This window comes from Ambystoma mexicanum, chromosome 8, assembly GCF_040938575.1.
Source record: "Ambystoma mexicanum isolate Mex_15411 chromosome 8, UKY_AmexF1_1, whole genome shotgun sequence".
Classification (NCBI taxonomy): domain Eukaryota; kingdom Metazoa; phylum Chordata; class Amphibia; order Caudata; family Ambystomatidae; genus Ambystoma; species Ambystoma mexicanum.
Window position 1 is genome coordinate 1,375,936,389 of NC_090929.1, and position 23,203 is coordinate 1,375,959,591.

Here is a 23,203-nt window from a genome sequence, read left to right on the forward strand (position 1 = left end):
GGAACCTCTACAGGGTGTATAGGTTGTGGTTGCAGTACCTTGCTCTTATCACTAACAGAACATGCCATACAATCTTTCACTACTTGCTCAACATCCTTGTCCATAGATGGCCACCAGTACTCTTCTCTCAATCTCCTTTTAGTTAAAGATCGTCCCAAATGACCAACATGTGCCAATTCCACTATTCTTCCCCTCAAACTTACAGGAGGTATCAATTTGTAACCCCTAGACACACCCCAGGGACCCTCGGCCAATTCGTCAATAACCTGAATATAAGCTTTCCCCTCCAACCTGTCCTTAACGGTGTGCCACCCCTTGAGCAAACCTTCCCTAACCCACCTCAACTCAAGATCCGTTTCCGACTCCCGATCCCACACCGACTTCTCCACAGCTGAAGTCACCAAAGCAACCTGACAATCCTGCGAATCATCCTCTTGTACTATTCCTGCCTCACCATCACCTTGTCCCACTGGCAAACGGGACAAACAGTCCGCAACAACATTCAACCTTCCTGGAAAATACTGCAAGGAAAAATTATAATCCTGCAACTGTACTGACCACTTTGCAATCCTTGGAGACACTGCCATGACCCCTTTGGTAGAAAATACCTGCACCAATGGTTTGTGGTCCGTTCTGACAATATACGGTATACCCCACAAAAATGTCCTGAAGTGTTTTGAAGCCCATAAAACTGCCAAGGTCTCTCTCTCAATTACAGAGTACCTCGTTTCCACCTCTCTCAAGGTCCTTGAAGCAAAAGCCACTGGTACCCATTCACCTTTTATCCATTGCTCTAGCACTGCCCCAAGACCTACCTCACTTGCATCCACAGTCAAAACAGTTTTATTTTTCAGATCAAATGATTTCAATGAGGGAGCATTCTCTACTTCCTTTTTGACCAACTCAAATTCTGCCGCACACTCCGCGGACCATACAAACCTTGCACACTTCTTCATGAGAGCTCTCATGGCCACCGTTTTTTCAGCATAATTAGGAACAAATTTAACATAGTACTCTGCAAGACCCAGAAAAGCCCTTAGCTGATCCTTATTGCCCGGAGCTGGCGTATCTCTCAACATTTGTACTAACTCCTTTTTTGGACTCACACCTCGTGAACTCAATGTGTGTCCCAAATATGTGACCTCCTGCACACCCACCTGACAATTGGTCAACTTTACCGTCAAACCTCTCTCTTTAAGAATGTGCATGACCTTCCTTACCCTGACATCATGTTGTTCCTTGCTGCTGCCCCAAACCAAAATGTCATCTTGAAAATAGTTGACACCCTTCACCCCGCCAAACAACTGCTGCATCAACCGCTGAAACACAGCGGAAGCCGAAGCCAATCCAAAAGGCATACGACAAAACCTGAAAGCCCCAAACTGAGTCACAAATGACGTAAGGGGTCTGGAATCTACATGCAGGTCAATTTGATGATAAGCGGTTGACAAATCAAACGTTGAAAAGTATTTAGCTTCCCCCAACGTCAACAACAACTCATTTATATTTGGCAAGGGATGCCGATCCACCCATATGTTGGAATTTAGTTCTCGGAGGTCTACACACATTCTTATGTTGCCATCACTCTTCTTAACTAAAACTACACTCAATAGGCTCAATTATTCCTGCTGACTGCAACTTAGTCAGTTCCGCTTTAAATGCCTCCCTGGCTGCAACAGGCACTCCCCTTACTTTATGCACTCTCGGAATCGCCCCCTTCTTCAACACAATGCGATGTGTAAAACCTTTAAGTTTGCCAAGGGTGTCTGAAAATACCTCAGGAAACTCACTCATGAGGACTGTGGAAGTAACTGTTATGTTATTCTCTTCTCCTCCCTCCATGACACTTAAAACTGGTTCCTTTTCACCTGGATGAATTTGTATTTTCAGTGCAGCCTGCTCATCCCAACCCAGTATACTTGTGCCCTTTGAAGCCACATACAATTTACCCATAGTTTGCCTCCCCTTGAAAGAGAAATTCGACCAATTATAACCCAGCAGGTCAATGGATTGCTGCCCATAAGCATATGGTCTTATGTCCGGGGGCAACAAAGTAGACATTTCTTTACCCAGCACTTCATGATAGATTTCCGGAGACACCAGGGTATAAGGTGACCCCGAATCCACCAACATATCCACAGGATGCTGGTCCACTAATACCGACACCCATGGACCCTTCCGCCCCCAACCCTCAACATGTAAAATGACACTCTGATTGGAGACACTCTGATTAGAGCCACCACCCGATGCCCCTTCCAGCCCCATGGTAGCATCCTCTGTGATTACACTAGCAACCACCTGCCCCTTACACATACGTGCAAAATGACCCATACGTTTAAATTTCCTGCACTCAACATTGTTAGCAGGACATAACTTCGAACCAACATTGTGACTCAACCAGCCACAATTTTTGCATCCCTCCTTGACCTTAGATGCTCTATTGCCTTGTGTCACAACTTTATCCCCAGCTTTTCTACTCCTTGGCACCACAGCATGTACCATCTCCCTATTCCCGTCCCTTTCAGTAACCACTTGTACACTCGCCTTTGAGGCTTCAATTGCTCTGGCAATCTCCAAAACCTTATCAAGAGAAGGATTGTTCTCAATCCACAATCTCTCTCTAATTTTTTGGTTGGATGTCTTCATCATGATCTGATCCCTTATGTGTTCCTCTCCATTCCCCGGGAACCCGCACGTAGCCATCAGTGGCCGTAAAGCTGTAACATATGCATCTATGCTTTCCATAGAACCTTGTGCCCTAGAGAAAAACTTATATCGCTCTAAAACCACATTAACTCTTTTACCAAAACGTATTTGCAATTTTTTTAAAGCAGTTTCATAGGCACTTACCACCATTTCCCCTTCACCTCCCCCTTGAACCATCACATTCTCTCCCGGCAAATGACGAAAAACCCTCAACCCCTCAGTACCAATGCAATTCAGTAAAGCAGCCTCTTTTTCATGGTCATTAAACTTTGCCCCACCTGCGGCCCTCAAATATACCTTAAAAGCATCTACCCACTGCTCCCAAGGAGCAACCGGCTCTCCCGGATTCGGAAGAAAAGCAGGTGGAGGCCTAGTAGCTGTATGAAACATAGTTGAGTATACTCCCCTGTTTCTTCTATCCCCAAAAGTAACTTGCTAACTTTGTGCACTGCAAAAATCTTAATTCACTAGCGGAAGATAATTATCTCATTGACACTTTGTGCACCTGCCCCCCAAAATTACATACAGCCCCAAAGTATTGTCACTGGTGGATCAACATACACCAACGATACAAAGCAGACAAATATCTTCCACTGTTGCCTTGGGCACGTGCACCCATACGTAATTGCAGTACAGCCAAGTTCTGGCACTGGGTGAGTCTCAACAGTTAATCCAACAATTCCTTGGCAGCAAATCCAGCCCAAGCACATCCACTAACCTCCTGTTGTCGGCGCCTCCAACCTCCTTTAGAAGTAATTGCAGCCCTTTCCACTTGCCAGCCTACAGTTGTACTCCTGCACACCCAAATTGGTATCTGTCAGCGCCACCGCAACCCCTCCTCCATCCTTACGGCGACCCAGACCCGTAAACAGCCTTGGATCAGGACGCTGTTGGGGGCGGGGCCAGCGGCCGGCACTTTATTGTGAAGCGCCACCACAGCCCCCCTCCTTCCCGGAGACTCACAGTCCCCGAAAAACAGCGTTGGAAACAGACGCTGCTGGAGGCGGGGCTATGCGCCGGCCTCTGCTATATGCGCACACTCTCACGTGTGCCGGCCACCGTACAGCTCAGCAGCAACACTTCCTGTCCGCCCCAACAGACTCCAAGCTGCAGGAGCCTCCATTGCGAGTGGAGCTCTCCAGCCCCCCGTCGCTGCACCGATGGCCGTGCACCAAACAGCCGACCCGCAAACTCCCTGGGTCTCAGCTGCCCACCGCAGACCGGCAACACTGGCCTGCGCGGTGCCCTGACTGGGCACCCGAACCGCTCCTCCCTGCTCAACCAAGCAGAGGCGGACTGGCCAGTGACCGTGCCCGACTGGGCACCCGGACAGCTCCTCCGCTTCCCCACCTGGGCGCCCCGACACTCCTCCTTGCTGCACAGGCCGGCGCGGACTGGCCCGCAGCAATGCTCCGACTGAGCGGCACCCGGGTAGCTCCTCCGCTTCACCTCCGAATCACCGACTGCATCGAAGGTAAGGTAGAAGCCCAAACAGCTGCTCCGCGCACTCGGCTGGGCACCCGGACAGCTCCTCCGCTTCCCCACCTGGGCCCCCCGACACTCCTCCTTGCTGCACGGGCCGGCACGGACTGGCCCGCAGCAATGCTCCGACTGAGCGGCACCCGGGCAACTCCTCCGCTTCACCTCCGATCACCGACAACACCGGAGGTGAGGTAAAAGCCCAAACAGCTGCTCCACGCACACGTGGGGTGGGGTCTCACACCTCCTCGTCGCCAATGTTATAATTATTAAGTTACTCCTTTGTATATATGAATAAGTAACTTTATTGTGAGACCCCACAGCCTCCTCCTAAACTCACTCAGCACCAACCGCCACTGTGGAATGTTGATTGCCAACACGCATCAACATTCCACCAGTGTGCCTATGCACGAGCCCGTGCATATTACAACAACCTACTTCAATAAAGAGGTTTAAGTTGCTACAGTCTCCACGTGTTTTCACTGCAACTTAACAATATTTACCAATGCTAACGATTCAGGGAGGCCTTGTAGAAGATGTAGGTATCCACGTGTATTCCATGACCCACTCACCATTCACCATTGATCTTCATTCTAATCAAAATATATCTTACAGACCCCAATATTCTTGTACAAGATCTCCATCATGCAAGATCCTTTACCAGCATAGTACACACATGGCTTCATATAATCATGCATTTTATATATGGGATAGAGTACCCCCACCATACGTTATAAGGATATTCGTCCGAGTTCCTTTATAGAGTCAAGGAAATCCAAGGTGACCTGCAATATCTTTTTTACGTAGGGTAGGGGATATTTTATTCCTCGTAATACATGGGCTCAGGCTGCACTCATATCACCTTAGCTACCTGGCCTCTTGCTTAATGAAAGAGACCTTCCAGTTACTGATAGAAATAATATCAAATTTGGATTTCAAAACCAGCTAATATACAGCTTCGAATGTGTTGCAGAAAAATAGTTAAAGCAGTTTAACAAAATACATTTTTAAAGATTTTTGTGCTTTGAAATACGTAATAACATGCACATTCTTGCTCTCATGCGATAAACTAGAGAAGTGCACAAAATAAACATAACACCATGAACAGATCCTTGTCCGTTAATGCTTCTCACAGTCTTAATTAAGTGCTGCTAGGACAGCTGGAATCCTGGTACAATCATTGTGACGCCACAGCTGAAGATTAATAACTCTGATTACAAAGCAGTAGCAGCGTCATTTTCTGATTACAGTTCAGTAGTGATGTCACAACTAGACTAAAGTAAGAACTGTACAGGCTTTTTTGCAGGTATTTTAGGCTGCCATGCATTATAACTGCAATGTATCTCTTTTTAACAGTACAAAAGGGACACTTGGAAGATGACGAAATACGTGGAACTTGTTATTGTTGCTGACAATCGTGAGGTAAGTGATGTTTTAGTTTATGAGTATATGGTGTTTATTCAATCGATCCTTACATTGCTTTGCACATCACATTTCTACCCTAGCATCACTAGTCGTATATCAAATTCAAATTATGCAGTGAGGCATGTGTGATGTGGCAGAATAAGATGGGGACCATAGCTTTTCTCCAAATATTCCACCACTGAAATTAAGAACAGTTATTTTAATCCTACTAGAATAGTGGTGGCAGAACACCTATATCCAATATTACATGGCCAAGATATGCTGGACATAAGACTCCTATCTAAAAAAAAGAGGCCACTCCTAGTATTGATCACATTGAGACAGAACTAGCATTTTAGCTAAAATAGTATTGCATTCTGGAGCTTACATTTTCAAAATGCCTTGTATGCTAAAAAAAAAACAGGACTGTCTCAGAGCGTCATACATGACATGGTGGGCACTTGACAGGTATGCCTACTCGCTACTTACTTCATGGTGGTGAGATAGAAAAATCGTGTATGAATTGAAACTAAATTCGGTGGCTCTTACGAAAGCCATAGAAATTCTGATCAATCTAATTTGATTGTTTTATGGTGTGCATGATGTAAACTGGATTACCTCCAGAAATTATTAGGGGGGTATAGGGGTTAGTAGTACAGTGTATACATTAATAGGTATGCCTTTACAGCTTTCCTGAATGGCAGGTGCGTCTCGCCTTGATGGTTTTATTGTTCTACAAGTAAGTTTGTTCATATACATACTTTGGCATGCGGTACGGTGATAGACATTCAAATATGTTGCCGTCATTATTGGTTACAATAGAAAAGATAAGGTTCCCCCTGCTTGTCATTCTATGTCCAGATTATGGAGGCCCCAGTACCCCCTTCTCTGTTGCATGCAATCAACAATCTAGTATGCATGTTTCCTTTGCAACTTTCAGAAAAAAGCTACAAAAGTGCATGTGAACATTGAACACATTGAATATTTAGACAGGCGAACAGGCTGAGAGGAGTGCCCCCGGTGATATGATGAGCTTGGCCCCCTCCAGCCACCTGCTCTTCCTTTTATATTCAGCCATCCCCTAGGAATCTTCATTGTTGGCATCCTCAGCTAAGGATATCATCTGTTTGTGCCTAGATGAAGACAAGGACTACACATGTTTATGCCTTTTGGATGGTAGTTTTTACAACATAAGGAAGACCTTACAATGTGTTTCCTACAGTCACATGCTTTCCCCATGCTCTGTATGGCCTAGGCACATGAACACTCACCGAACTGCTTCTACGTGGACATCAGTACCTCATTCATATCTACCTCATCACCACTCAACTCCAATCTCTAGCCTCACTGCTCTGGCACATCCTGATGCCAATCACTGCTAACTTGGCCAACCTTCATGTTGCCAGCATCAGAGACATTATTTCCACACATGGGCTTGATGCTAGCTTTACCACTGAAATATGGCTTTACTCCATCTCCTCGCATGTCTTTGACTTCCTCAAGCGACCCAGGTACAGCATCCAAAATGCTGATCCAGGGGAAGGTAGATTTATGTGTGGCAGTCAACCACAAATCCAGCTGCATCTGCACTGTGCTGAATTGGGTGCCCATGAACTCAAAGGAGCTCTTTTCTGCAACCAAATGAAGGAAGAGACTGACACTTTCCATATCATCTATCACACATATCAAATATATGGGCCATTGTTTGATGATATCTCTGATCTCATTAAATTGGCATTAATCATACATTTCATACAAATCTTCCTTGATAATCTAAACCTATCAGCAATCCAAACCACCATTACTCCATAGCTATCTTTGCAGTCACTAACAGGATTAAAGCCTTCTTTGTGGCAGTCAAACATTGCTCGAACTCGTTGTCCAATCTAGGAATCCCTGAGGGCACAGTAAAATGAAGCACACATTTCTTCATCTCCAGCATAGCTTAAACCAGATATAATATTGCATGTTAAAATTGGTTCCCACCTCTGCTCACAATCCTACATCTGGCAAAACAACACAGTACACCTTCACAGCCCCTCACCCACAAGGTTCTCGCTGAAACACTGGTGTCTCTAAAGCCTACCTCAAATAAGGACAACATCCTTCTCTCTGTTGTTATGAAACAGTCTTCAGTATCCAACCTTACCCCCGCTGCAAATAGTTAATGCCACTCTTGGTCATTGCACCTTCGCAAGCACCTTACAAATGGGATTAATCTGCCTGCTCCTCAAAAACGCATTCTAGACCCAGACAACCATGCTAACTAGCTTCCCTTTCATTGGTAAAATCATTGAGAAGGCAGTTGGCAACCAACTCCATGATCATATTGACTTCCAAGGCCTGCCCCATGACAACCACTCTGTCTTTAGACCCAGTTACAGAACGGATAGCATGCAGGGTTATAGAAGATGCCCTCTAAATCATGGATAACGATGACTCCTGCCTTTCGGCCCTCCCTGACTTCTCTGCAACGTTCTACAGACCACCTCACACTTACAAGTCTACTCATAGATTTAATGGAGTCTACAGCCACAGTCCTCAAATTGTTCTCCTCCACCTTTCTAACACCAATCAGTACAGGTAGATAACTTGAGATCCAACCATCTCCTAGTCACCTGTGCAGTCCCAGAGGGAGCAATATTCTCCCTTGTTGATCTTCAATCATTATATGAAACTAAAAGGGTCAATACCCTAATATCTAACTTGACTTATACACTGATGATACTCAGCTATACCTTAAAGTAAATTGTACTCAAGATGTTTCAAGCCTCAAGAAATAACTTGCTTCCTTCAAGATTAGATTAAATGTGTAATACTAGGCTATCCTTCTAAAGAAGAGACCATCCAAGGGTGGGTGAATGACACTCACCTTAATGGATTCACACCTCAGTTGGACCCACATACCAACGTGCTTCGTTCATTATTGACTGCAATCTCTCCTTCCAGCAGATATCAACAAAAAAGCCCAATGCACCTGGCAACAATTAGCACCCATTTGGAAGATAAACCCTCTCCTTCCAGCTGAGAACTGTAAGATCATGAACCAGACCCTCGAAATCTCATATCTCGATGCAGGGAACACCCTCCTCACCGGCCTCCCAGCCAAACTAGTGGCCCCTCCTTAGCATGGGAGCTAAGAAATCTGCGGATTATTGGGCAAGTTATGTTGACTCTCTCTATGGTAAACAGGATACTGCAGAATCGATGTGGGTTTTGGAGCTCCCACTTTTGAGGAAAATGAACCTTACCATAACCCTTGAGGATCTTATTATAAAAATCACAAAGATGAAATCTTCGAGGGTCTAGGACCCAGACAGTCCAGCCAGCAAAGTGCTGAAGAGAAACCCTGAGGAATAGGCCAAGTTACTCCTAAAGGTCTACCAAGGGCTATTAGAAGTGGGTCAAATTTCTGCATCATGGTAGAAGGAAATTTTAATTCCAATCTACAAGAAGGGACTTAGGAACATCCCTGGCAATTACAGATTACTTGCAATGTTGGATGTACCTCTGAAACTTCTCTGTAGTTTTATATTGGATGAACTCCTAACATGGGTCAAAGATATGTCTGTTTCCTCCAAATCAAACTGGGTTCCATAAAGGAATGTCAATGGCTCACAACACCTGGACGGTAAGTAGCTTGATTTGTATTACTCTGGACTCTAACAAGGCTCTCCATATGGCATATATTGATTACTGTAATGCATTTGACAGAGTTGTGAGGAATAGACTGTGGCACAAATTGTCCAAATGGGAATTAAGATCTGACGTACTTCATTTGCTGGTTCAGTTTTACTCCAAAACTTTTGTTGCGATTCGACTCAACTCCTGGGGTCCTCTCAGTCGATATATACCTACACATGATGATTTAAAACAAGGTTGTGTCTTAGCACCAACCTTGTTTAACTTATATATTGCTGATTTGGATAATGGTTTAAATCAGGTGCACAATTTTTCCCAAAGCTATACAACACCAAAACCAAATGGCTATCTTACACTGACGACATTGTGCTATTCGACAGAACACCTATATGCTTACACGGCAGTTTAACCGCTCTTGAAGTAGACGCGCCAACAATAACCTAAAAATCAATCATGCAGTCTAAGTGTATGTGTGAGAGCAAAAAAGATCAGCAAAAACCTTTAAATGGATGGCGTGAGGTTACACCATGTAACATGTAGACTTGTATATCTACTTACGAGCCACAATTTCTTTCTCACTATCTCCTAAGTCTTTGCAGCTATACATTATTCCTAAAGCTCTCAGCAGATTTGGCATAATAAAATCCTGTAAACGAGCCAAGGCACTGCATTCATTTGAGGGCATGGCAACCATATATAAGTTTCATCACGGAAGCAACTCTATATAGTTTGGAAATAAGCTCTGATGAAGAAATAAGTTGGCAAATGGTACTGGAGGGAAGGTTGTGGAAATGTAATCTTGGACAGCCTCAGTCTACTCCAAATGAGGCAATCCGTATGGAATTGGGCCTAATTTCTCTTACCAGGTTAGTGGGAATTAAGAAAAGCATTCTTTGCACAAATATACTGACCGATATTGGTAAATCCTTGTTTTACTAGCATAGCCAAGATGGCACTCGGCCACTAAATCCAATACAATACTTGGCTACGCTAGCATATGAGAACACTGGTTAACGCTTGTCGATCGTTTTATGAACTGATAGGTTGGAATTCAGAGGATTATATGCATGCGCCTTTTGCCATATTGTAAAAAACTATGTAGGAAAAAGAGAGAGTGTGGCATAGATCGAATAACATTGCTCACTTGCGCGGGAAGAAACATTATGAGGAATATGCATCTCAGTCCTTTGGATATTTTAAACCAAACCATTACATATGTAGTATAATGGGCCAAAATTTAAGACGCTTTGTTATGCAGCTCAGATTAATTCTGCTACCCACTCGGATGGTGGGAAGTACCTGTCACACGAACTAATGGAAAACAAAGTGTAGATTCTGCAAGCTCTAGCTTGGGACCTCCAGACGTTTACTAACGCAATGGACTTTCTTGGGATATTTTTATGAGATAGATTTGTCTAGATTTGTGAGTAGAATTTGTGATATTGCAGGAAATCAATTTTTGTTCACAATAGTAGGTGCAGAATCAAATCTTATATCTAATTCTGCATTTTTGGTATGAAAAAAGTGATGGAATTCGTGACAGGAAATTGATTTTTTTAAATCTGTAACGTGATGGCTTTACAATTCAAATGTATTTTTATTGAGGACATTTTTATTCTACCCCCATGTATTGTAATATTTGTATGTTTACATTGTCTTAACCAGTGTATAAACTATAAACACTTAAATAGAAAGAAAAACTAGGAAATGTGACCATGTCTTGCCCATCCTAGTAGAATTACACTGGCTACCCATCCCAGCTATGATACTCTCATAACTGCCTGCATCACATTGGGAGGATAGCTCAGGGGCAACCTATGCGCCTTCTGAAGAAGACAATGCTGTGCAAAATGGGAGGTGGAGCCTTGATTTAAGTGTGATATGAATAAGAAATACATATATTAATATAAGGCAACCCCTGCCCAAACACCAGCCTACCTAGCCACAAAATTCATCTGCTCTGTTGGAATGCACTTCGCTAGAATCCCGTCACTGGTGACGTTTGAGACTAAACTGACATGCAATGAGAAAACCGGGAAACGGGTCTAGTCTTGTTACGTCCCAGCCTACAGCAACACTATATTGGTCGCAATCAGGGCCGCTCAAATGCTCCTGCAGTTGAGGAAGGAACTCACAACCTGTTTCTTTGGGGGATACCTTGGGGTCACATGGGACTTGTTACTACTATATACAGTGGCGTAACACAACATTTGGGGAAACATGTCCAACTGGCTTCACAATGTGGACCAGTCTAGGCACGTAATAACATATTACAGTAAAGCATGCAAGGCCACATTTAGGCATATGTAGACTGGTTGCACCAAAATGCCAGTTGAACCAATAACACTTATCATGGTTATTTTATCACAGATCCCCAGAAAAATATACAATGCTGCAGTAAGAAATGGCTAGACTGACAGCACGCACCTGCCAGTCTAGCCAGGTAATTGCACTTAGCAGGACTGCTTTATCCGAGATTCCCAGTTAAAGAAAAGTCAAGCCAAACTAAGAAATTACTAGACTGGCTGCACCAAAATGCTTCTCTAGCTACTAATACCATATAGCAAGCCTGCATAGCGTGGGCATGGATGGCCATTATGATTTATCGTACATCCCCATCCCACCTCACCCACACACCACCCCCACACATCCCCTCTCCCTCCCACCCTGTGCCCCAACCTCCAAAATCTGCTTCTCTGCCCAGAATTACCTCCACATCTCTTGTTCTTGTCCCAGTGCTTACGTATGAAGCTCCTTGCCTCATAGGTAAGTACTGGGACGAGGAAGAATAGGGCTATGAGTCATGAATCTGAATGTTAGCATATGCCACACTTAGAATTGTGAACATTAGCCTGCGTCGCATCTGGACGGGATTGTGGATGTTAGCATGTGCCACACTTAGATGAAATTTGATTGTTAGCATGTGCCACACTTAGATGAAATTTGATTGTTAGCATCTGCCACACTTAGATGGAATTTGAATGTTAGCATGTGCCACGCTTTGGAATTGTGGACATTAGCCTGTGCTGCATCTAGATAGGATTGTGAATGTTAGCATGTGCCACACTTAAAATTGTGAACATTAGCCTGCGTCGCAACCAGATGGGATTGTGAATGTTAGCAGTTGCCACACTTATATGCAATTACGAAGATTACCAAGTACAACACTTAAATGGAACTGGGAGCATTAGCATGAGATTGGGAAGGTTAGCAAGTGCCATACTTAGACAGAATTGCAAATGTTAGCATGCAAAATGTCATATAACCCACTAACCAAAAAAGCTCAAAATCTCTGCATACTTCATCTCACTCCAAAAACCCACACAACCATCTCTCGCACAACAACCCGCACACACTTCACCAGACCACAACAAAACATAAGCCACACCAACAGTACACGAGGACTGACATTGATCCGATACTCACACCAAAGCTCAGCACCCGGTGTATACCGAGTTGAAGCTGCCAACAGAACACCACTCTTCTCACTATCCTACTCCCTCTTCACCTTACTAACCCATCCCACCTTCTCATTTACTGATTCGCCAGAACGCCTGGGGACCAAATCCGTTGGTGATGGTGCGCGGTACAAATACCTTTAACATTTAACATGAATATTACCAAAAAGTAACCAAGGGATTAAACACAAGTAGTGGCACAACACCATTGAGCTGAAGGGGGCTTCAGCCAGACCCACCCCTTGACATTTTGGGCTATGTTGACTCGACCTGGCTGAGCTGCACAGCTGTTGCCAGACAACACAGGACACAGATGTTAAACAGAACCTCTGTTTTGCTGTAAACAAAGGCCCAGCAATTGCTAACGTAAAGCTCTTCACTGTTAGTACCTGCATTCAAATGCATTATTCGTTGGTCAAGTGAAATCTTGATGTGGGTTTAGTACTTGCATGCCAGGCAAGTGATTGGAAGGGTAGAGAGGGGACAGGAGGCTGCTTTTTCTCACGGCAGTCCATAAGTGGGTGTTTTCAGAATTAAAGCATTAACTGCTTGTAACATTGAAGCTGCACTAGAATAGTCTCCCTATAATGCATAAAGGAGTTAGATGCCCCACACAAATAAGTGTGCCCCTCCCCCACTGCCCGTGAAGTTAGCACCTCTCCCTACATTTGAAGGGTTGACAGCCTCCCGAAATGTAGGTTTTGTTGTGACACGAGCACACACAGCATTCAACATACACACGCGCACACCCAGACAACCATACATTTAAGTGTGTACCATTTCACCATATAGGCACACCCAGGCAGTCACCCATACATTTAAGTGTGCACCCTTTCACCATACACTCGACATGCATACCCAGCCACCCATACATGTAATTGTGCACCCTATAACCATACACTCACACTGGCAGCCACCTATACATTTAAGTGTTCACTCTTTCACCATACACTCACACAGGCAGCCACCTATACATTTAACTGTGCACCCTTTCACCATACACTCACACAAGCAGCCACCCATACATTTAAGTGTGCACCATTTCACCATACTGGCACACCCAGGCAGCCACCCATACTTTTAATTGTGCAACCTTTCACCATACACTCACACATGCACACATCATGGGGTTGAGGGGAGCCCTATTCCTTCAAAAAGAAATGGTTTCTTTTTGAAGTCACTCCGACTACATAAAGAAATTATTTCTGTTAAGGACTGTACCATAATGGAAATAATGTCTTTATGAAGGCAGAGTGACTTCCATGTCATGGGGTGGGGGGGTGCCCTCAGACTTAAAAAATAAATCTTTATTTTTGTAGTCACTCTGCCTTCATAAAGAAATGATTTCTGTTACTCTGTAACAGAAATCATTTCTTTATGAAGGCCGAGTGACTAAAAACTCTAAAAAAAAAAAAAATCTTTTTATTTATCTTTTAGTCCAATGGGGCCCTCTCTCAGGACATGTGGTGCAGGGCCGCCCGTTACGCCAGTGACTATAAAGGACTCCTGCAGTGCAGGATATCCCAACTACTATCACCTGTAACATACCTTTACACTGACCTCTATTCTTTCATAGCTACTGCCACAGAACTCTGTTGCATGTCAGCTAGGTTTGCACTCTATAAACACAAATACAAATGAAAATACGAATAGATACATCTGCTGAGTTCAGTACATATACACTCTCTTTGATGTATCTGGATATGTCCTAATCAAATAAAATAAACGTGTGGTAAAACGGATCCAATAACAGTTTAATCCCTGGGGAAAATAGACATATACTTTACCAACAAACACGTTCCGGAACCAATATTGTACAGCTAATGCGATTTAACGAATATGCTAAAGCTATTGAACTAGACATATCCCCTTTGCCACAATCTGGGTGCATTCTAATCCTGATTCACAACAACACAAAGAGCCAGTATTACATCTTCTGCCACAAGGGGATGACATAAGCCCTTCTTCCTGGTTGCAATCACAACAATCCCAGAATCGTGCCTTATTGACCAAGAGTGTCTTATTTATCGCAGGATCTTCCCTAAAACTCCCCCTTCCCACTATGAAAAGAATGCCGCACATAGAACATTTGAATGAAACATGTTCTATATCATCGTCAGAGTGCAGACAGGGTGATCCACTTGCTGTCCTTCCTGCCCTCGCAGGCGGGCAACTTTCTGTGGATTTGTCATCAAATCCAAGCTATGTGTGTCTCATGTATGTTTATGCGGAATGTATTAGAGTTATCCCTCAACATTTAGGTTGAAAAGGCAATATGCCAAACTGCTTAAGGCTCACTTGTCTCTGTTAATCTGTTTAGTGCATTTTGTACATTTTCCCAATGTCCTTATTTTCCTTTGATTATAAGGTTTATTTAAAGTAGTAGTTAATTATTATAATAATACATTTCTTTGTGTGTTTTTGAACAAAACTGAACTTTTCACACATCAACAAACGGGTATCACAATAACAACTAAAACATATTTTAAAACTAAGGTTAGATGATGTGATATAGACATAATAAATACAAATACAAATGTCTTAAAATTGAAGTACAAAATCCATAAAAACCTTTTGACATAATATTTAAAAAATGTCAAATTAATTCCCTTTGAGACTCTTTAAGAACAACTTCCAGCAGTAGTAGTTAAGAAGCTACTACTACCAGATGCCAGAATGCTCTAAGTGATCTTAAATAGTACACCCTTTTGAAAAGGCCACCAAATAATCGAACGAACTGTACTATCATCTGTTACATTAGATCAGTCATGAAGGAATGTGATTATAATGGAGAAGTGGATAACCCTCCAGGAAGCATTCCAGGCATATTAATAAGCCAAATAGAAGAGGCATTAATACATGCTGTTGCCATGCATATCACTCATCTGCGCCTCCAAGAAATTGAATAGATTTATTAAAACTAGTAAGATGATGTTCCCTCAACGATGCACAATAGATGCACTTGCAGATTATATCTGAAACTTAGATGTGGCTTACCAATTATCCTTGGAAAATGTTAAGGCAGCAAGCGAGGGACTGAGGCTACAAGTAGAAGTCATGGAGCACCCAAAGAAACAAGTAAAAACAGACTCTATTTTTTTCAACATGTTTTTATTATCAATTTACAAGGTAAAAACAAGGACATAGTACTCGCACATACTGGACTCTCTGCCCATACACGGATCCGATAGCTAATCCAATTACAATCTTAGATATTTTATTGTGCAACTACTCATTTAAGCCTTAAAGACCGGACAGAGGGTCATTAGCCCGCCGCCTTCAAATGATTTCCTGGGGGCAACGCCGAGGGCTATAAGTTGGGGAAGTGATAATGACACCCTCAGGGTCTAAACAGCTATTAGAATATGGATTTGTGCAACTAAAAAGCAAAGTGTCTTCATTGAGGGGAAACAAACAAGCACACACAAGTAGTATGTAATTTTAATTTCTTGAATTTGAAACTAGATACAATAAACTTTACACAATTTATGTTTCATTGTTGTTTGGAGAGTTTAACTTCACATGCTTTCTGCCTTACACTGCTGCAGATGCTGCTGCTCAAGTCAGAATTTTTGGAATGAGGTCTATACTGGAGATTGTAGACTGCATTCCCTGCATTCAGATTGCCTCAGAAGAGGTCCATAATGTAATGCATGTTCTATTTAAGCAATAAACATCAATATGGATGCGGTCTGGTAAAGGCCCAGGGCAGAGGTATAGGACAGAGCAAAGCAAGGGGCGTTATGCAGGCCCCGGGTCATTACCAGACATGATAATACCTGCCCAGCAAGCGGTTTATTGCGATTAACACAGCAGTGTGCTTTCTTGGGTGCTAATAGCTTTTTTTTAGGTTGAGAAATGCAGTTGCTGTTTCTCAACTTAACAAAAACTACAAAACGAAATAGCCTCCATGGATGTAGGGAGAAGAGATCTACAAATAGACCCTTCTTCCTTTCCATGGCGGCTATTGCCGCGATGTGGAAGGGATGGAATGGCAAGTGTTCCAGGAGCAAGTGAGGGTTGAGGTGGCCACAGGTAAGTGGGGCCGGGTGGGGAAGGGGAAAGTAGCCATGGAGCTAAGAGGGCTTACCTGCTCAGGAGGGAAAAATAGTGGCATCCCTCTTCTTAGGAGGCCCAGAATGCCATTGTTTATTGGACGGTCACTCTCAACTCAGGGAGTCCCCCCACCCCAATCAAGGAGTTGCACAACAAAGTGCTTAGCAGATTCAAATTTGGTTAGGCCTCTAACCAGTATACCACTATTCAGCAGATACCCTCTGTATCACCAATAAGCTAGGAACCAGCTGGTGTTTAGAAATAATAGTGTATATTTATGTACATGTCTACAGTGAATAATAAACAAATCACAATAACATCAGCCACTAAATCAGCAGCACAACACAATAATCACAAATGCAAATTACTTGCATCAATTGACTGACATGTATTTCTTAATAGACCTTCAGTTACCACAACAAGCACAGGTTGAATTTTAAGTCAAAACACACATAAGATTTCTTTGCCCATTAACATATAGTAAACTTTAAAAACACAAAGTGATTGCTTGGTTTATCACACTGCTCTTTTCTCCCAGCAACCCCCCCCCGAATCCCAGGCATCAGTTATATATGACCCCTTTGAGTTGAAGGCAAGGTATAGGGTGTGGGAATATAATGGGAATTTCGTTTGGGCTTTTTATTTGAAAGGCAAGGTTTGGGAAGTGAACTCAATGGGAACATCGTTTGGGGAGCACAGATTCAAATGAAATGCAGGGCTTTGGGATTCTGATTTGGGAATACATGGGAAAATTATTTTTGCACACGCTACATTCATTTGAAAGGCATAGCTTTAGCGATTCTTAATTTGGGATTAAGGACTGGGGTTACAGGAAAATAGGTTCACCCAATTACTTTATTGACTATAATGGCTGTAAGACACTGGGCATGAAATGTGTTTGTTTTGAAGTTTAACAAAAATCATCCTGTGATCTTTTCTGTCTTGGAATTAATTGAATTAACATTAATTTACTTTAATTTACTTTAATTAAATGTGCTAAGGGTCTTTACATTTTCACCCCTCATCCACTATTAAATGGAAAGGATTAAGGCAGGTACTTCCCAACACAATGGATAGCTATGTGGATATATCTACTTACATAGGAGGTCTCTTTCCTCAGCTCAGGAGGTCAGACAGATTTCATACCCTCTTTTGGGAATAGGTAAGAAGCTCACACCTCTGGTCACTATTCACAGCAAGGTCCCTCCAGCCACTGGTCTCTCTTAGATAGGGATCACGGCTTCCAAGTAAAAGTACCCAGCAAGTGTCCCAGGGTTTCTTGTCTATCTGATCTCTTGGGTGTTATCCTTCCTTTATATCAGCTCTCTGTTGTTGTCTGTCTTAGCTTATCCATTTGCGCTCTTCTTTTTGTCCTTCTGTCCCACTTTAGATTGGAAACTGATATTATATAGTGCTGATGGCACTTACATATTATGAATACTCCCACACTACGGATCGGACACCTCTCTTCCTTCCTCTCTCACCAAGGAGTTTAGGAGGTCCGGATTATGCATGATGAAGGGAGGGGAGAAATGCATCATTTCAGATGAATTTCTTTTTTACATGCTTGGTTTTCTCTGAATGTCACTTCATGGCAACTATCTTCCCATTTCAGATAACTGCATAAACATATATATATTTTTGAATTTTAGAATGTAAAACGTATCGGTTGACACTCATTTTATTGTGGCATGACCTTCTTGGGAGGAACGGTCCTTTTTCATGGTTTATTCCTGATCTGAAATAGTTATAAATATCAAACTTCACAAAATACAAAATGTTTTCTTTCTATCAGCATCACCTTTGTCTGATTATTATGAGTGTCACAAACCCATTTTCAACTCTAAATGACATTATACACATGCCATGTGGTTAATATTTACATAGAACTGACTGTGATCTTTTATATGAGTCCTGGATGAGTTTATTGTGGTGTACGGTTCTCCCGTTATTAGAGAAAAAGGAGTAAAATGTTAATCAAATACAAGACATAATATGAGCCATATTTGAGTTTCCATTTCTTAAAACCCAGTCAGTTTCATTTTATCCAAAGTCGCATGACTTGGACATCTGCCTGGCTATTTGTTGGCTGTTTATGTAACAATCTTTGAAGTTCAGTTAGCATTCTCTGAGAGGCATCCTATTGGGGCTATGACAGTCCAAGAGGTCAGTTCTGTTGGCTGGTGAATCTGACCCTTCCACACGTTAGATCCAAAACTGTTGTATTTCTTTGGATTTAACTGAAACAGATCTGTTTTTCCTGGTGTGCCCCAGCCAAAGGTCTTTGATTTCAGAATTCCAAGGACACAGGCTTTTGTTCTTTGTTGAAAAACAAGCTACATACATAATTCGAAAAGAATAGCATTTTAAATTTAGAAGATATGTTTTAAACATGACATTTGGAATTGCATCTGGGCCCCGTTTTCAATTAATAAAGTATTTCTTTAATAAAAAAGTTAAAAAGATATGAGTATTATTCACACATAGGCCACAGTTGATGTAGGAAACCAGTGTTCACTTCTACAACAAGTAGGTCTCTCCTTTTAAATTATGTCATTTGGATTGTTGAAAAGTATGTGTTTTTATTTGTGACAAATGAAAGTGCTTGGTTTCACTTTAGATTTCTGGAGGACAGTCTTGTGTGGCATTGAAGTCAATGTAACATGCTGCTATCTGCCTCTTTAAGTGAAATTGTAGCTTTTTATATTTTATGGAAGCAGCATGTTCAGCCACATTCGTGTTTTGCAATGCATTGGGCACACCCAGCAGTTTTAAGTTCTCAGGCATCTTTTCCTTCACTTGAGCATCTGTCCAGTTTGGTAAAGTTGAAAGAGGCACGTTTTTGTTCATTCAGTAGGCCTTATGTTAGAAACCAATGTTTTGAAGTGGGCAGCATATTCCAATGTGTCTCAACATCAGCCAGCTTCATTCTCACAATAGGGCCTTGCATGGCCTCTCAGTTTCTGTCACTGTGGGGCTGGATTTGCACCTCACATATCCCCTCCCTGGCTCTTTAACTTGGGCCACTCATAGGAAAGAGCAAGGGAGAGTGGGTTTTTTGTTTTCTTTTTTCTTTTTTATTAATGGTTTTCCTAAATGGAGCACATCCTCTCCTTTTCTCATCCTGAGGGAGTGGGCGCTCTGGTCTGCACTCCCCTCTCTTTTGATTTTGGGGTTCAGTCCTGAACCCCTCCCTTTTTGGAATCTCCTACCTCCAGATTGTGAAGGTAAACAAGTTATTGTGTCTGCAGAGAGGAGTAAAAGAGAGGTTAAGTGTATTATACAGTATTCCCTTCACCGGTACATAGGCATACAATTTGAAATCAAAACAACATTCTTATGCTTACACAATCACAACCACACATGGACATTGATTTCACTCACATGAACATTTCTACAAACATCATTTTTCTCATCCTGATTTTTATACATTCTTTATGAGTATGAATTACTTTACTCCTGTATATATGTAATATTCTCCATCCGGGCTTCCATTATTTCCTTTCATTCTTTAGATGGTTCCTGGGCTCTACCGTCACAGGGCTCCTCAATCAGTCATAAAGCCGGTCTAGGGTGACAGCTCTTCAACTGATTTATATGGACCCATTTCTCTTCCATATGTTCTCCTTTAGGGGTGCAGATCTTATAGGCAACCAGGGAAATTTGAGTGGTGATTTCAAAGGTACTGTACCAAGAGGGAAGGCCTTGGTCTGGTTGCTTTGAAAATTGTACAGGTAGACCCTGTCAACTACTTCGTACTCCTTCTTGGTAGTCTTTAAGTCATAATATGTTTTCATTACTTCTGCTGAGGTTTCAAAATTGCGCTGAGCATAAGCAAAACGTGTGTTGAAGGTGTTTCCTTACATTTTCAATGTAGTCATGGGTAATGGATGCATTCATCAGTGTCTGCTCTTGAGTTCTGTAGAATATATGCTGAGGTAGCACCATCTTTCGTCCAGTCATGAGCTAAAATGGAGACATTTTTATTGCAGAAGATGGTGTGGACCTAATAGTCATCAGGACAAGCTGTAATTGGATGTCCCAACTAGGTCCAGAGTCCACCACAAACTTCTTAAAGATTCCCAAAATTGTGTTATTTTACCTCTCAACTCCCCCACTCAAGGCTGGGTGGTGATAGGCAGTGTGGAGTTTTCTTTTTACCCCTAGAATCTCCCACATCCTGTAAATCTCGCTGGCAAAATTACTTATTTGGTCTGACTCAATCCTTTGGGGGAGGCCGAAATGAGAGAAGATGTGATTTATCATTAGTGCAGCAGCTATCTATGCCTTACAATTTGGGGCCGGAAGACATTCTACCCACTTGGTAAACAAACATGTTAGCGTCTACATGTTTTTGTTTCCTCTAGCGGAGCATATCACTGGCCCGATGAAATTGACCTGCAAATCCAACCAAGGTAGTGTCATTCCCCTTTTCTGTAGGGTATCTCTGTGTGTGAGAGAGCTTGGCAGAAACTGAGCATACACAAGACACCTCTGTAAGTAGAGGTTGAGGTCCTGACCTATGTATGGCCAGTATGCAAGCTCACACAAGATTTCTAATGTCATATTAAACCCGCTAAGACCGGCAGTGGCCATGTCATGGGCATAACTCAAGATAAGGCTTCGGAATGAGGTAGGAACAACCCTCTGGTCACATCCACATAGGGAACTTCGATTCTTTCCCGATATAATCAGATTCTGTCAGAGGAACATTCACTGGGTCTTCAATATGTTGATAACATTACCCAATAATCGGGTCCTCTTTTTGTGCAGTAATCAAATCTGCATTTGGGTTTTCTTTACTCCACTGGGCAGTTGAGAGTTGATTGTTGGCATGAGTGTGGGACCTGGTGACAGCAGTGACTTGGATTTCACTCAACAGGGATTTGGTTTCTATGAAATCCACATGAATGGCTCAGGATTTTACCAACTGGTCAGACAAGTAATTTCCAGTCTTGTCTGGTCCCTCTATTTTGGAGTGACCTCTTATCTTTTTCCAATAGATGGTCATCTCATTAGAGGTTACCAGATCATCAATTGATTGTATTAATTTCCCATGCTTTAGCAGTTTGTTTTCACACAGCATGCCTCCATTTTTCCAGTTAATCAGGTGTTCCATGAACCCATTCCTGACATAATTAGATGTCAGTGATTATGGCCAGTTCTTTGAGCTGGTGGTGTGCTGCAGTGAGGATGACTTGATTTATCACCATCAACTCTGCCACCTGACCTATTTTGTAACCAGAAGAGGGCTCTGGGGTATCACTCATGCAGGCATTCCCAATGCCTGCCACTAGTTCCTTTTTCCCATTATTGTCTACATGGTAGGAGCCCCCATAAACATTAACTGTGGGTATCCCTTCACATTTGTCTTCCTCATAGACTTAGTGCAGGGAAGTAAGGTATGCCTCCATATTTACACTGGTCCTTAGAGTTTCATCCTTAAGACAGTTTGTTTTCTTGAGCACAGTCATGCAAGTCAGCGAGTACTTGCGCTAGAGGACTCTTCTTGTTTTGGCCATATCTGACATTCACAGGAAAGCCTTGAATGGACAGAATCCAGGAAGTAATTCTGGAATTACTTATGTTCCCTGCTCAGATTCCATCACTTAGTAAGTATTGCAAGGGTTGGTGAGGAGTCTCCACTATTATGTGCTCTCCCTGGATAAACGGGCAGTCATTTTTCAATGCCCATACCGTTGACAGGAGAGCCTTTTTGCAATCGTTTAATTTTTCCTCCACAGAGGACAAAGTTTTGCTCACATACAAGATTACTTTGTTGACCTTGTAGTGCTTCTCATACAATACCGCTCTTAGGCAGTTATCTGAAAACCCCATCTCCAAGAAGAACTCCTTATTTGTTATGGGGTAAGCCAAACAAGGAGCCGGACAAAGGTTTCTTTTTAGTTGTTTTACTGCCTTGGATTGTTCCAGACCCCACTCCCACTTGACTCCTCCCTTTAATAAATGGAACAAAGGTAGAGTGACCTCTGTGTAGTCTTCAATGAACTTCCTACTATAATTAGTGAGTCCAAGAGGGCTTCTTAATTCTCACAGAGTAGTAGGGTCTTTTGATTTCAATAAGGCTTTCACCTTATTTGCCTGGGGACTGACACCCTCAGGGGTGTTCTCATGCCCTAAGACGTTCACATGGGTCTTACACTACTGTGCCTTCTGGAAGGACAGTTTTGCTCCAACTTTCTGCAACTGTGTCAGAACATAGTGTATTTCTGCTATATGTTCTTTCACAGTTGAGCTCTTGATCAGAACATCATCCACAAAGGCCAGGTTTCCCTTTTCGCCTAAAATGTGCATGGCCTTATGTAGGAAGATGTTAAATGTGTTGCCGGAGTTTATGTATCCAAGGGGGGTTCAGGTCCATGTGTATTGTTGCCCCCCAAAGGTAAATGCAAGCTTGTATTGGTCTTCCATACTTACGGGAACAGTCCAGAAGCCGT

At 42.6% G+C, this 23,203-nt stretch overlaps 1 protein-coding gene across 1 annotated transcript in view; it reads left to right on the forward strand.

Moving 5' to 3' along the window:
- The window catches only part of LOC138473016 (disintegrin and metalloproteinase domain-containing protein 12-like), a 2,040,250-nt gene that overhangs the window by 617,785 nt on the left and 1,399,262 nt on the right, over positions 1–23,203 (forward strand). Inside the window, exon 5 of the mRNA XM_069611491.1 lies at positions 5,542–5,607. Coding sequence (XP_069467592.1) covers positions 5,542–5,607 — 66 coding nt within the window. The remainder of the gene's footprint in view (positions 1–5,541; positions 5,608–23,203) is intronic.